Genomic DNA, 16,548 nt, shown 5'->3' on the forward strand with positions numbered 1-16,548 from the left:
AAATACCCTCTCATACTACTTGGCATAGAACTGGATGAACAGTTTTCTGTTTACCTAGCACCAAAGCATAGCTGTCAGGGCTACTGCGCTAATGTGTGAGACTTCTGAGGTTTATGAGTAGGTGAGCTGGATGCTTTCCATCTAGCCCTAGATCTTAGCATTGTGATGCTGTTGTGCTGTGGGGGAGATTACCTACCCTCTTCACACAGTTCCTTACATACCCCCACTGATTTCATTTAATAGTACAATGGGGAAGCATACTGAATTTGGATATAGATATGAACAAGAAATAAACAATTTGTGAAGAATGGAAGGTGGGTCATGAGTCTCTGGCGTGATTAACCAAGATTGAGTGTAAGGAAATACATGCCAGTATCATATCACTGATTTGGAGGGGGCAGAGAACTGGTCAGAAGATCATTTCTTTCATATATCAACACCAGAGTTAAAATTGGGCAGTGAAATTATTTAGAATTATTGAAGTCAAAGGCTGCAATAAAAATGCAATGGTATGACTTCTGACCCACTGATTTCAGTGGTATTTCAACTGTGAAAAAGATAGCAGCCATAATGTCTAGGTAATAGGTAAAGGTAGTCCCCTGTGCAAGCACCGGGTCATTACTGACCCATGGGGTGATGTCACATCATGACATTTACTAGGCAGACTATGTTTACGGGGTGGTTTGCTATTGCCTGCCTCTGCGTAGTGACCCTGGACTTCCTTATTCATCTCCCATCAAATATTAACCAGGGCCGACTCTGCTTATAGTCAACTAGTGTGCTGAACTATTTTTTTTTAATTGCAGCCTTCTCTACAATAGTGATGTTACTCTTCAGATTCATCAGCATACTTCTGATCCACATTTTTCTTACACTGGTTGTGTTTGGATTATTGTGTAAGTAGTGATCCTCTTGGCACGTATTTAGTAAGGCTGGCGTTCAAAAGAGCCATATGTAGTATTCTATGTTGATAAAGGGGTTTCTTAGTGCTTTCATTCTGGCAACAGTTCCTGCAAAAGTCCTCTGGAGTCCTCTGAAAGACCCCTCCCCAACACATATGCATTTGCACATGTTCATGTACCTTAGTCTTAGTTGCTAAGAAGATGTTTTAAAAAGCTGCTCTGTTAGATATCTATCCACAACTTAGTTTTATCCCCAACGTACATCGTCATACATTTCAGTAATATCAGTGCTCATATGAAAGTCAAGTAAGATTCAACAATATATACTGATTTATTACAAGTTATTACTACAGTACATACATTTTTAATGTGCAGATATTTGGTGGGTGTATGCGTTATTTTCTACACTGATTGCAACTAAAGTACAATATTATATTTTTAGCTTACTGTTGTCTGCTTTGTACCATTATAATTATTCAGTGTCTTTGGAACTGCACATGAATTTCAGCACAGAGTTTGTTGATAAGGCTATGCTCAGTCTGGACTAAATAACAACAATAAACGTTGCTTATCTTTCTGTGTTTGTTCTAGTTGTTTCGGGTATTATGTGGTGGCTGTACTTTAATTACACAAATGAGCCCAGCATAGAACTAGAAACTGAGAAGGAAAATATGAAATTATTATTGGGATTTTCCATTCTATCTACCATTGTAACGGTAAGACACTTTGTCAAACAGTCACTTGCACTTTGTGGGCAGTATGTTAAATGGGACATTGTTAGAAATGTATGATAAAGTAGAAGGCTACAACTAAATTTCTGTTTTTTTGTTTGCGGCAGCATTTCAGGCAGCAGAATGTGTTATTGACAAGCTGCCACCACTGCCGTTATTAGCAGGTATGGATCAGTGGCCTCATTAGCATGCATAGATGGCTAGAGCATCTGTGGGCAACATCTGAGCATTTGCACCAGTGAACTACCACTGCTATGATTGCCACTTATTGGTGGTGACGGGAAGAAACACCATTCTTCTTCTCTCTGCTGGTGTTGGGCTGTGAAGTATGGGCTTGATAGTGACTGCTCCCTTTCATTAACCTATACTTAGTTGGGAAGGTTGGGAAAAGCAGTGTGCACTGCTACATAAGCTGTTACTGTGTAAAGCCATCAGTATGTCAAGTAATTAATGCATCTCATGAACATGGAGAGAGCCAAACTGTTTGGTCAAAATGTTTTACTTCTTAAAATGTTCTTACTATGCTATATCTCAGATGTGATATACAGATGTGTCTGTGTATTTATTTATTTACTTTATTTATACCCCGCCTTTCTCCCCAAAGAAGCTGACATCATTGCCCCCCCCTCCATTTTATCCACAACCCTGTGAGGTAGGTGAGGCTGTGGGTGTGCCACTTGCCCAAGGTCACCCAGCAAAGCTTCCATGGCAGAGCAGAGATTTAAACCTGGGTCTCCCCAAATCCTAGTTTGACATTCTGACCACTACTCCTTGCTGGCTTTCTCAATCTATATGTATCTGTATCCATATATAGATATTGTAAAGCTTGATATATGTATGTATGTGCTGTCAAGTTGCAACTGACCTACGGTGACCCCACCAAGGGGCTATCAAGACAAGGTAGATGGTTTGCTGTTGCCTTCTTCTGCAGTCTTCCTTGGTGGTCTCCTGTCCATGTACCAACCCTTCTTAACTTCTGAGTGCTGACCAGATCAGGCTATACCATGCTGCCTTTCCTCCACAAAGCTTGATATAAGGCCATTGGAATTATGAGATTTAGAAAACAATTAATTGGAGTTCATTTTGAGTTCTAGTTCTTTACCATTATCACATTTTCAAGCATACCTTTCAAATAAGGTGGCATGGATACTTCATTTTTGAAAGTGAGACCTCATTCTCAGAATTGTTACAAAAGCCAGTGTTATGTGATGCATAGTCATTTGAAACATTAAAGCAAAACTAATATGACAGTTAATGGGGACCTTTATTTGTATACCCTTAAACCTGATGTAAAATGCATATGTGTATAAAAGTCAGGGTAAAAAAATGGCTGAAAACTTCATATATACTGTACACGTACATATATTCAATAGTTTAATGTAATCATAGAAAATTTCAAAATCCAGATTAGTGTGCATATTTCTTACATGCACATATTATGTTAATAAGTAAACTGATATAGTATCCTTAAACATTTGCATTTTAAAGATATAATTTCAATTTTGTCAGTTTGCTAAATGCATTTCAGTCACTGAGATCCAGAAACTTAAAAAATGATAAATAATCTCACTTTTTCACTCTGAGGAAGAGGCATCTTCAGATTGGGTGACTTTGTTCACTTGCTCAGGGAGGCAGGAACAAGATCTTTCACTTCCTGTCTCCTGATGGCCTTTAGAAAAATAGGATGGTGTGGTTGTTGGGGCTGCATTATTGCAGCCCTTCCACAATGGCGCTTCTTGTATTCCAGCCATTCCGTGGACCCAGTTCCACATGAGACCACTGTAGTGGTTCCTCAGGCCCTATCAGCAAGACAGCCTAAGAAAAAGGGATCAGAAGTTGGTCATCTCCAATGCGGCTCATCTAAGCCTCAGATGGTGGTCACAACCATCTGTAGGTCCCACAATGAACCTTAGATTATTAACCGTGGAGGTTCCTTCTGCTCTGAGGTAAGGAGGGCATCTTGCCCTCCTGGAAGAAGAGAAGAAGAAGAGGAAAACGAGAGATTTGCAAGAAAGGAGAGGAAGTAAAAGACAATATAGGCATATTAAGGTTGTGAAGAGTTTAAGACTGTTCACTCTTACATGTCTTTGACTCTCTGTTCTGATCTGTTCTGTTTTCATGTTCAGAATCTGTTATTTTGGTAGTGTTACACCTTGTTTCTACTGTCCACTTGTTGCGACCTGTCTGGCGAGGCCACACCCCCAAGAGGGGCTTCCCGTGCCGTGGTCTGAGTCGCACCTTCAGGAGCTTTAGCAGAGAGGATTTCCTCGGCTTCAGACCACTCAGAAGAGGATGAGGAACTCTCCTCCTCTGAGCTGACCAGCTTGGTATCCCTGACACAGAGTTCTGAGCAGATAGGGAACCAGCCAGCTTCCTCCTTGGCCTCCACCCTTCTGCTGCTTTATACTTCCTCCCCTGTGTCTCCGCCCCCATACGCCTCAACCTGAGGCTAGAAAAGCCCTTCCCCAGCCCTCTTCCTCTCCTTGTTGGGAGAGTTTCTTCAGAGGGCGGGGACTTCGTGTTTGCCCTGCCCTGGCTCTTCCGCTTACCCTCAGCATGCCAAGCTCTGGGCGGGGGCTTCCCTCCATAGGCGGCCCCTCCCCGTGCCTGCTCCTTCCCCCGCCCTCCCACCAGTCTGCCCGTGGCCATGGAGGCGGCAGTGCCTTTGTCCTGGCCGCCACCCTGAGAATGTCTCCCGCGGCTGCGGTTCCCTCTCGACGACCAGCTGGTGGGCAGGTCTTCCTGACACTCCCCTGGGGCCCTGGCCGGGGGACCGTGGGGGGCTGAGGCCGCCGCTGCGCCCCGCCTGTCGGGCGCGGCCCGCCTGGGCCACCCTCTCCACTCGCCAGCTGATGGGCGGGCCTTTCGGCTGTTGCCGAAGCTTCTGGCATGCTTGCCTGGCCACGGGGCAGTGGCTCTGGCCGTCCTCGGCTTGCCGCCTCTCCGGACCCTCTCCCTGGTAAGTGGGGGTGGGAGGGCTCCTTCCCCCACTCCCGAGGGTCGCCGTTGGGGCCGGGGCTGGGCAAGACGTCCCGGGAGCCTAGGTGGGGAGGCGACCCGGGACACCACTATTGTGGCTTTTTCTCTATGGATCCTTCCTGTCTGTTCTTAAGGTTTTAGTACTCAGAAAGTATTTGAACTGAGGAGGAGAGTGTTGATTCTCTCAGGAGACAGTAAGTGAAAGATCTTGGTCCTGCCTCCCTGAGCAAGTGCAGGAAATCACCCAATCTGAAGATGCCCTCCGTACCTCTGAGCAGAAGGAACCTTCGTGGTGAGTAATCCAAGGTTCGTTTCCAGTTACCCATAAATAGGACAGGCCTTTTCCTGCAATGAATTCATCCCCTTTGAAAATTCAGGACAAAAAATATAACGAAAGATACTTTCTGCTTATTGGGGTTGCTATACCTTGAATAAATATATGATTAGAGGCAATTATTTTTAACAGGTTATGGTACTTGCTTTCCTGTCTCACCTCATTATCATCCAAGATTAAATTAGATTTTTAAAACAGGTTTTTATCCTTTCTTATATGATTATTGAGGAAGGGAATTTCCTCTTTAAAAAAATTCTTTGCTAGCACAAGGGGGCAACAAATATGCTGGGAAAGGCTGTGGTTTCCCTTTGAGAGACAGCTGTGTTAATAATTCTGCATGTTTACACCACTGTTTGCAGTACACAGTTAAAAGTCAAAGCACAGCGCCCTTCTGCAAGAGCAGGGTTTCTCCGAACAGAGTATTTATCCCAGTATTTTTCATCTATTAATAGCTCTGGAGGATATCGCTCACCTGCAACATGCTTCTTTCTTATAATAGGTGTGTAGCTGTTGTTCAGATTAATGGCAAAACTCGAAGAAGCGTCTCAGTGCAAAATGTAGTTGCTTTTTGAGCTTTTGCAACCAAAAGTATATCTAATAGTTAACATAAGTGTTAGTAATTCTTAAGTACAGAAGAATGCTTTTAAAAGAGATGTTGTAATCTTCATGGATTCACTATTCCAAATTGCTGATTTGGTAAATAGAAACATTTTAATGAATTTTCTTCTTCCTTTCCCATAGGTTGTACTACTATTCCTGATACTGATACTAAGGAAGAGGATTCAGAGAACTATACAGCTCTTTCAAGTTGCCAGTAAAATAATCAGCAATATTCCTTCACTGCTTTTTCAGCCTCTTTGGACTTTTATGATACTTATTTTCTTCTGGGTATACTGGGTTGCTGTGTTACTTAGCTTAGGAACTGCAGGTTAGTAGTTTTTATTTTCTATAACTTCAGGTGATAAACTGTTCAGGCATTCGTTTGTTCCCCCCCCCCCCCTCTGTTACTAAATAAATGATAATGTACTTTCTAATGGTGAAAATATATTGTTATATTTCTGTGTATTCCAAAGGTTAAGTGATCCTGTTAATTACTGATGATATGTATAGATTGGCACATGCAAACATAAAATCCAGTCATGTTAAGACACGAAAAATAGTGCTGCGTGTGTTGAATTTATGTAGCCTAAAAGACGTTGTCTGGGAGGCAAGGCAGCATGTGTTATAGCCCGATCTCGGAAGCTAATCAGGGTCAGCCCTGGTTAGTATTTGGATGGGAGACCACCAAGGAATACCAGGGTTGCTATGCAGAGGCAGGCAATGGCAAACCACCTCTGTTAGTCTCTTGCCTTGACAACCCCATAAAGGATTGCTGTAAGTCGACTGCGACTTGATGGCACTTTAAACACACACACAAAAGACCTGGTAGATGTGTTAGATTGGCCTGTTCTTTGGTGTGCTCAGAATATAGGTTGAGGATATTGCCCGCAAAGGGGTACTGGGGCTGATCTTCATTCGATAAAAGGAGTGAAAACATGGATTTTTTCCAATCCTACTTATTATATGTCTGGATACACATGTCTCTATTTTTATCTATTTTTGTGTCTTGATCTACTCCACTTGCCCTCAGGATGAATATTACTTGGCAAAGTTGTCTTTATTTTATCTTAGTCAGGGCTGGTGCTCTCTCCCAGCCACCCAAGTAGCTGCTTGGGGCAGCTCATTGAGGAGGCATTGATACGCCGCAGGGACTTGATTTGCTGCTAGCTGCTAGAGGCATGGGATGAAGCAACAGGCATAGGGTACACATGCACCACCACTTGGCTCTAAACCACGCATTGGCTTGATCCAAGCTGCCAGCATGGGAGGAAGAGATGGGTGCAGTTTACTTGGGGTGACAAAAATACCTTGAAGTGGCTGTGATCTAAATCACATTTAAGGATATTTGAATAGTTTCTTTATTGTGCGAGGAAGACTATTAGTGGCAAAACTGGTGAATCAATGCAACATGGTTGTATGCATGTTGTTTGTTCCTTGGATGCATTCAGTGTTTTTATTGAGTATGTTTGACATGTTTCTATGACTCATGCGATACTTCTGTTGATGTTATCATTATTTGTGTTTGTGTTACTATACAACTTTCCACACAATTTTTGAGCCTTGTGTTTTTGTTTTTTGATGGAGATGGTTTGAGTGCAGTTGTGTGTAAGCATAGCCTGATTGTGACATTTAATAAGCAAGCTGTGACCATTTCTGCATAACATCCCTTGATTTCTGTTATTGTTACTTAGGTGTCAGTTCTTCTGATTATCATTTAGTTAGCCGGTTGATTGTGTAATTTTAATATACAAATTATAATTTTCAATATGTAGAGGCTGATCGTTTCAATATGTATAGGTTACTGATAGTTCCTGGCAAGCAATTATCAGGTTTATTCTAGACTCTGTTCAAGTTGTCATGTTTATAAAAGATTAGCTTGAAGTAGTTTCTGTAAAACTAATCAAGGTGTTTGTGCATTATCAATAATTTCCACATGGAAGAGTATTCCTAGGCAAGGTCACAGAGCTGCTGTTCAGTCAAATCGATGAATTGCAATCCACTTTGTAAGTATTCTCATTGTTTGTCAAAATTCTGTCTACAAGTGTAAATGGGCTTGAGACAAAAATAGAAATGACTATATTAGGAAGAGTTCAATTGTTGATATATCCCTGTGCACATGCGTGTGACTACTAATGTTGCATGATGCAGCTGGTCATATTCCAAGCTGTCACTTTCCAGCCTGCTTTTAGACAGAAGCTTCTTGCACCCTGGCCTGGGTTTTGCATGGTTACCTCAAAGCAAAGCCCAGAGCAGGTAGAACTGTGGCAAGGATATAAAGAACCCTGTGTGTGAGCTTCTAAAAACCAACTAGTTAAACTTGGTTTAAAATAAAACTTGAATTTAATACAAAAAACAGGAAAAAGTGAGGATATGGGAGTTTCCAGGAAGATGGAAGGAGGAAATAGTATGAGAAGGTGGATATGAGGGTGTGAGCTGCTTGCCCACAAGACCTTAGTTTTTTCCAGGGAGAAGCTACTAGGGGTAGGGATCAAGGGACAGCTGAAGACCGAGGAAGGGGCAGATATTAGGTTGGCTGGTGGGTGGGAAGCAGAGAAGAAAGCAGGAAATGGGGAGAGGCTATGTATGGGGGAAGGGAAGAAGAAATAGTGGGGGAGGGATAAAATGAAATGCCCTCCACAAGTCCTTGTTAGTTCCTTGATTGTGATTGTCTGTTTCTTTAAAAGAAAACAGCTGTGAGGAAATGTTTTTACTTCTGATATCAAGCATGATAAATATGGAACAAAAGGCCATCATGTGTCATATTCATTGTTGTGGCAAATAATAAATATTTGGGTTTTTAACCAGTCAGCGTAGACATTTACTTTCCATTTTATGTTGGCCAGTGTTTCTGCCTGGTAATCACCTATCGTGCTTCTAGAAAATTGTGGGCACTTATTCCACAGACCTGCACACTCGGTGGATTGTGGTTCTTGCTTTGAAGTAAGTGGTTTTGTTTAGTGCCCTCAAATGCATACAGAGAGAAATAAATCTGTTGATTTCCGAGTTGCTCTCCTTGTCTTTTTTATCAGACGTAATTGTGTAGTGAAAAATACATGTGTTTTGCATGTCAGAAGTTCTGCTTTATACTCCTTGTAATGCTTTATTGTACTGCAAATCTTCTGGTGGAAGAGGCTCCTCTGCCAATGGAAGGCACCTTGCACCAAAAGGTTCTGGCATTAGCAGAACAGAATCGTAGGATGCATCCCAACATGTTTTCATTGTTACCGTAACTTACACTTTTATTCAGGTAATGCATTATGTGGGAGGGAAGGCAGCATGGTACAGCCCAGTCTTGTCAGATTTTGGAAGCTAAGTAGGGTCAGTACTTGGAAGGGAGACAGCCAAGGAAGACTGCAGAGGAAGGCAACGACAAACCACCTCTGCTGTTAGCCAAAATGCTCGGTTATGAATATTTATATGGGGAATTAGCAAATCAATAACCGGCAAGGGGCATAACCTCGGGAATCTAACCTTTGTTTACGGGAGTCCGTTCCAAGATTCAAACAAGAGGCAGAAGCAATGGTTTCTTTTAAGAAGTTTACTTTAAAAGTATGTGCACAAGCAATTCAATAACACGTACACAACACACACTCAGAGTGTGGGAAATAAAGGTAGGAATACAGAGACGTTCGCCCATGTGGCAGTTTCCCTTTGAAGAGGGGTAATACTGCACCTGGTCTAGTAGCGGAGATGTCCTGAGTGCTGTGCGGTTAGCAAGAAAAAGGGCAATGGGGGAAGGGATTCCCGTGGCTTGACCAGCAAGTCGGGGGACTATATTGGCTAGGCTGCTCAAAACCCACGCCAACAGAGTGACAGCAAGTATAGGAGGGGTAAAAGATAGATAGCTTATGGCTGAAAACTACCCCAGTTATACTCTTTTTGGGGTGGGGGATGATGGGCTTACCCCCTCGTGGTTCCCATGGCAAACAAAGGCAGACAATAATGTTAACGATCGGTTACTGGGGTGGGGTGATGGGTGATTTAGACAGGCTAACTAGAACCTATGGACTTTGCGCAATTCCGGGGGATCCGGGAGACAATCGTTGATGGGTTTCTCGAGTGGACACAAAGGCGCGAACAGCTGCGTCCGGGGTGAATTATTTCCTGGTTGCCTGAGGTGCGATCTCTTGGTGTTGATACCTTGGGGGCTTCTGATGTATCGTTAGTCATGCAGATGGAGCGGGGGTGGCTGGCTACGTGTCTAGTTATTCCTTGCGAAATGGCATCTGCTGGATACTAGGACGGGGTTGCAGGAAAATGGATTCCCTCTGGTTCACTTGGAGAGGTCTTCCTGCTCGTGGATCCTTGGTGCCTGTCTCGCGGGATGATGCATGAGTTTTTCCCTTTGCGCCTAGGGCTCCCTGCATGTCTGGAATGGTGGCGACACATGTTGTCGTGGTGGCCAGGTAACATAGTTCCGGAGAGAGCCACTGCCAGGCTTCACTGCTTCTCACTTGCCTTGAAAGCTCCTTGCTGGGGCTGACTTGGCAGCACTTAAAAAAGGTAAAGGTAGTCTCCTGTGCAAGCACCTGGTCATTACTGACCCATGGGGTGATGTCACAACATTTACTAGGTAGACAATGTTTATGGGGTGGTTTGCCATTGTCTTCCCCAGTCTACAGTTTACCCCCAGCAAGCTGGGTACTCATTTTACCGACCTCGGAAAGATGGAATGCTGAGTCAACCTTGAGCTGGCTACCTGAAACCAACTTCTGTTGGGATCGAACTCAGGTCGGGAGCAGAGCTTTGGCTGCAGTACTGCGCACACAATGCATTATGTACAAGAAGGAAAGGTTGTTTTAAATCAGTCCACTCTAATTTTGAGCCCTAAAGTTCCTAATGTTGTTGTGTATGTGTTTGTGGGTAGATATAGGTCCAGTTATATATGTGCATACTTCTATGGATAGTGAGAGATGTTATATTAAGTGTCTTTCCATCCACATTAGTCTCAAAGCTATATTGAAATAATTCTCAAATTCAGAGAGAATGCTTGTTATTATATAGAGCTTATATATATTTAGGGGAAAGAAGTAGGAGTGGGAGATTGGTTTTATTGCTAATATTGCATTATAGAATGTATAGAAGTCTTGTCTTGAAAGCTACTTAAGATAGTACAGCCAAAAATCTGTTGCCACTAATAAGATACCTTCCTGCTACAATACAAAATTGGCTTGTTGAATCTATTAAATTTAATTTATACAAAAGGATCTATTGTAGTTCATGGGAAGTCCTTGTTTTCCCCTTAAGAAAATAAAATAGCTAAAAGGCCGATATTGGTCAAGTTATTCCTTCAAAAAAAGCTCCCAGTTGTATGATGTTAATATTCCTGACTTTTGTATCCTGCAAAACAAATCACAAGCGTATAATCTCAAGAGGCTCGCAGAAGCTTACTGCAATCTGTATGTTTTCTCTCAAAATTCTGCGTAAATATGGAACCATGACAAAAAATTCCTGACGATCTGGTCTAACTGATGTATTACCAGCTCATTTCTGAGCTTTGCGGTGGCCGAGGATGGCGTAGCTGAGGCGCTGCCGTGGTGCCTCCAAAGCCATTCCCCAGTTGCTTAAAGGCTTTAAAAAGCCTTAAAAATTTTTTGTGTGAAAATGGGGCATTTTGCCCTATTGAAAACAGCGAGGCTGCACCAGCAAAAACCTGGTGCAGCAACGATGTTTTGAAGGGGGGCATTCCTGGCCAGAAAGGAGTCAGGAAGCTGCCTACAGGCAGCTCCACCCTACCCCTGGAACACCCCGGGAACGTCCCCCGGGATGCCAGCATGGGGATTTGTGCCGATGGGACGCCCGTGGGAGGCCATGTTGCCACAGCAGTGCAGGGAGACCAGCATAAGCGCCCCAACGCTGGCATCCCTGCCTCTTGCTGCAGCGCAAGTGGCTCGGATGCCTGCACGGCCACTTGCGCTCTTCCTGAGCTCTTTACAGCCAAGAGCTCAGGAATGGGCTGTACACTGTTAAATGAATACAGTTCAATTGAAAATAGTATATCCAGGCAAACATACTGCACTGTTAAATACATTACATTTATTGTTACGGCCATTGGCCAGCCCAACACTGTTAAGTACTCGTAGGAGGAAACATTTTCCACACCCTGCCCTTGGAGAGAAAACTCACTTATTGTGAGCAGGAGTGTCCTTGTCCTGAAGGTCACCTTTCTCTGAGAAAGAAAACAAGTTCCTAAAGACCATGAGCATTCACTGGGAATGTTGTTTCTCCTTCAACTCCCTTAATGACATTTCTCCTTCAACTGTTTTAAGATTGAATAACCTAACTTTTCAATATTTATTTACTAGTAAAGAATAATTGTATTTTGAAGCATATATGTAGATTGCCCTGACCTGGATAGCCCAGGCTTCCTGATCTCGTCAGATCTCAGAAGCTAAGCAGGGTTGACTATGGCAAGTATTTGGATGAGAGACCTCCAAGGAATACCAGGGTTGTGACGCATAGGCAGGCAGTGGCAAACCGCCTCTGAACGTCTCTTGCCTTGAAGCCCCACCAGGGGTCGCCATAAGTCAGCTGTGACTAGATGGCAAAAAATAAATGTAGAGTCCTTGGTGCTACTGGAATTTCCCTGTTCTCCTTTCAAACTGGATTCAGCTATATGAATGGGGAATAAAATTTCCATAGCTCCCTTACTATCATGGCCTCACTATTAGATAAACTTCACATCCTGAGTTTTGATAGATCTATGTAAAGATGTTCCATTTCCATACCTTTCTGGTAGTTAGTGCAACTTGACCTCCATGTGTGTCAAATTTAATTTTTTATCTAATTTTGAAATAACTTCAATTGTTTTGTGGCACACTATAAGTCCTGTTTTATTGCCTACTATTTCATCTTTCTTGACCATGTGGAAGTATTCTAACAGTTCAGAGATCCTGTGAGTCAATGAATCAGCTCTAACCCTATTTGTACAATGATAACATTTCTGCTCTACTTTTCACCAAAACTTTCTAAACAGTAAACTGAATATATCAGGAACTGAACCACATGTAGAGCGATTGAAGTATTTTCCATACTATGTTTGCTCATTTGAATCATGATATATTTTTATTGTTGCCTTGATTTTGCAGGTAATGCTGAAGTCGTTTCAAGAGACCAAGTGGAATACAAAATCCTGTTTGGCATTCGTTACATGTGGTGGTATCACTTAGTTGGCCTAATATGGACAAGCGAATTCATTCTTGCTTGTCAGCAGATGACTGTGGCCGGGGCAGTGGTTACTTGCTTCTTCAATCGGTATGTGTAACATTTACCTTTTCCCTACGTTTTTGTATTTATATTCAGTCTATTACTGGGCTTTTCTAAGTCTCTGAATACTTGAAATTTAAGTGCTAAGCTAGTCTAAGAATGTGAGAACTATGAGATATTAGTGTAGCAGAGAGGCATAGAGACTGATCTGGAAACCAGAAGTTCACATTTCGAGTGTTGTCTCCTTTTGAAATTCACTAGGTGGCTCTAGGCAAGTACTGTCTCTTAAAATCAGATGGAGATAATGGCCATTATCCTACCACTCTGTGTGTAGAAGGTGTAGTTGTGTTTCTCTCCATTGCTAAATCTCTGCCTGGTCCCTTGAGGAATTGGTCCTGGCATGGTGGGACCTGAGTGGAGGAACAGTTGCATGGGACAGGGAGTGAAAATGATCCTGAAATGATCCCCCCAAAAGCTGAATTTTCCCAGCTTTTTCGGGATCAGGATTTGCCGGCTACAATTTTTTTCAGTTCGACACAATTTTCTTCAGTTCGGCTTTGCCGAATGCACACCCCTTGTTGGCCATTGTATGAAATAAGGTGCTGGAGTAGAGGGACCACTGATCGGATGCAGCACGGCTCATCTTGGGTAAAAATAGTGGGGTAGATCCTACCAGCTTTTGCACTAGCAAAAGAGAAGGTGTATTTGACCACTGAAAAGGCTGTGCTAGGCAAAGTAGCACCTGTGTAAATAAAATCCACATGAAACAGGGGCTATAGTGAGGAGGAAACGTGGGAAAGATGGAGTGGAAAAGCTGGTGTGATTTAAGAATTTTTTTTATGTCATTGGGAAATTATTGTCACTGAGCCAGTCAGAGCTATAAACATTCATTTGCTCTGTGGTACATACTGCTCATCTTCTTGAAATGAGATATATTTTCAGTTGTCTGGATTGATTTATAGTTCTCTATATATTTCTCTTGCTTTAATGTGTACAAGCAATTTTGTATACCACAAATACCTGTCTGGCCCATGCAAGCTATGCTTGGGGTAGATTTGCTGGTTTATGTTCCTTGTCAGTTTCACTTGCTTCAGTGTTGGTTCTTGGGATTTTGTGTGTTCCCACATGGAAAATATTTTATGTTATTTAAAATCAGTAGTTTCATGGGAACATGGATTGGGGAGGGGTGATATTAGTGGCATTCTCAATTGTGAGGAAGACCGATGCTGTGAAATTTAAGAGAGAAAGAATGTTTTAAGGAAGTTCTTGGAAATATTTGTATTCACCGTAACTCTTCCCATTGACACTTGTTTCCTTAGGAAAATCACCATGCACTTTCTTCTCTCTAACAGCATAACTACATGATATGCTCAACACGTGTTGGGTCATGAGTGTGTGCCTGGACTCGCAGTCAGAAGTACATTGGGGGAACTCACCTGAAGAAGGCGCTTGCTCACTCAGCGCTGCAAGGGAGCATTGTGAGGGGGGAGAAAGAGCTTTTGGTTTCCATCCCATTCTGCTTTTGCCAGTGGAAAGGGTGGTGGGCTGGAAGCTTCTTCTTCCCCTCACAGCACTCTCCTGCAGCACTGAGCAAATGAGTACTTTTTCAGGTTAGTTTCCCCAGGGTATGTCCCCCAGTCGCACACCCATGACTCAACATGTCTAGGGCATATTGTGTAGTTTGGCCCTACATATATTTTCATGTTTCATATTTATTGCTACAGTGATTCTAGATATAGCAAGAGTCTTATTTTAGACATTTTGCCATATTGCTTCCTCATTAAACTCCCTGTTCTCTAATCCAATTAGAATGGGTATTATTGCCATGGAGCTTATCCAGCATGTTAGGAATCTCTGTATCAACAATGTAGAATGTGTGAGATCTATCAAGTAACATATCTGAAGATATACACTTAAAAAGTGTTGATGAAGAGGATCACTAAAGCTACACCACGGACATGCAAATTACAAATGATATAGAACAGAGAGGTTTACATTGTATGTGCTCTCTTTCTCTTACTGTTAGTTCAAATACTTTCCCCCTTCATTAAGCCTGATAAAGCTTTGCTTCTGAGAGAATGATACTATAGCCAAACCTGTATGTAATGAAAGAAAATGCTGACCATTTGTAGTTTTATTTCATGAAGGCATCCCAAGATCATAATGGCCCCCAAAAAATCACAAATATTTTACTTTACTAAAACACAGTAATGCATTAAAGAGTATATCTGATTAAGGCATGAGAGAGTTTGCCTACATCTACTACTATTTAATATGTAAACCAGTTTAGTCCAGAAGCTTGGAGGAGAGAGAGAAGAGATACAACTATATATGTTTAGTAGTTACAGCCCACTTTTTTTTTTTATAGTACACATACCTTGTGTATTTTGCACATATCTTGGCATGAATTCACTTAGTCTGATGGTATAAGGCAGCATTTGCAGAAGTCCTTAGCATATGTACATTTCTGATGCTGGAGGGATATGTGTTTGATCCATCCAGTTTGACCCTGATGGAGCTGATTTAGTTGTTACCAGCAGCCAGTGACTTTAGAGTTGACCCCACCAAGATTCTCCCACGCTGACAAGCATGCCTTCTTTCCCCAGCCCGTCCCTTTCTGCTGGAAGAGGAGCTTCTGAGATTGCATTATGCCTTCAGCATTCCTTTGTACATCTCAGATCTGACTCCCCCAGGTTACAGTTGATTAACTACCCCTTTTTTTTAACTCTATATTATATTCTGTCACGTCACTGATTCTTTTGCAATGCTACATGATAAATATTTGTGTGGCAAAGGGAAGCATGCATCCCTGTAGCATTGATCCTTTTGTTAGCATTTGATTGGTCAGAACAGAGAAATTGTTAAACCAAATCTGTGAAGTAATGTCCTGAGTATTAAAAGGCCAAGGCCAATAACACATGATTGTTTTGTCTTCCGTTTCTCCCACAAATGTCGCTATTCTCTGTTGTCGTAATGCATGACGTTCTCCTGCCTGCAGGGCCGGGTCACTTCCATTTTGCTACTTCTCTGTGTTTTCCCATCCCAGCTTTCTCCTGATTTTACGTTCAGTTTTGCTGCAAATGCAAGTGTTTGCCAGTGCGTGCTTCAGCATGTGGGACGATCCCCGTGAGTCCTGACATGCCCCCTTTGTCTTTCCCCCTCCCATCCCTCCTCCCAGTTCCTTTCCAGTCGACCCATGAAACATATCCGCCTTAGCCGCCATTGTCCACCATTCCTCATCTGCTTCCTCTTTCTCCCTTTTTGTGGTGTGTGTGTGTGTCAGAATACTGGTATACCAACGAACTGCCAAATTAGAAAGACGACCCTCCAAGTGCTCTATACTCGCCCCTGCTATTCCCGCTTGCTGGGGCACCTAATAGTCTCACAAAACTCATCCAGTATCCCCCACACACATGTTCCACGTACCTATTAAGTTACACCAATATGTTCCCATTTTACAAATTGCAAATGTGTGTCTGTGTGGATCTGTGGTATGGTGTGCAAACAGGGAGATGGTGGGCAGCAAGCTGCAGGGACGTGAGATGTGCTATTTGTGTGATGTTGGATGTTGCTTTTCCTTGACGGGCACCATTTCCTCTGCCTTTTCAAACAATCTAGGGGGTAAATTCTATTCAGCAGTGGGGGATACTCAATTGTTATTTTTTTGCTGATGTGATAGAATTCTGGCATACTGGCGAGCCTAAAAAAATATTTTTTAAAAAAGACAAAAAGCAACAACCAGGAAATCCCCAGCATTTGGATCAACCTCCAGCCAGCCTCGGCCAATCACAAAGCA

At 42.6% G+C, this 16,548-nt stretch overlaps 1 protein-coding gene across 2 annotated transcripts in view; it reads left to right on the forward strand.

The window, feature by feature from the left end:
* The window catches only part of SLC44A3 (solute carrier family 44 member 3), a 76,788-nt gene that overhangs the window by 31,797 nt on the left and 28,443 nt on the right, over positions 1-16,548 (forward strand). For both annotated transcript variants that reach the window (XM_056844107.1, XM_056844108.1), the window contains exons 7-10: positions 807-896; positions 1,494-1,618; positions 5,688-5,874; positions 12,635-12,800. In XM_056844107.1, the coding sequence (XP_056700085.1) occupies positions 807-896; positions 1,494-1,618; positions 5,688-5,874; positions 12,635-12,800 (568 nt within the window). The remainder of the gene's footprint in view (positions 1-806; positions 897-1,493; positions 1,619-5,687; positions 5,875-12,634; positions 12,801-16,548) is intronic.

The sequence above is a fragment of the Euleptes europaea genome, chromosome 2, assembly GCF_029931775.1.
Source record: "Euleptes europaea isolate rEulEur1 chromosome 2, rEulEur1.hap1, whole genome shotgun sequence".
Taxonomy (NCBI): domain Eukaryota; kingdom Metazoa; phylum Chordata; class Lepidosauria; order Squamata; family Sphaerodactylidae; genus Euleptes; species Euleptes europaea.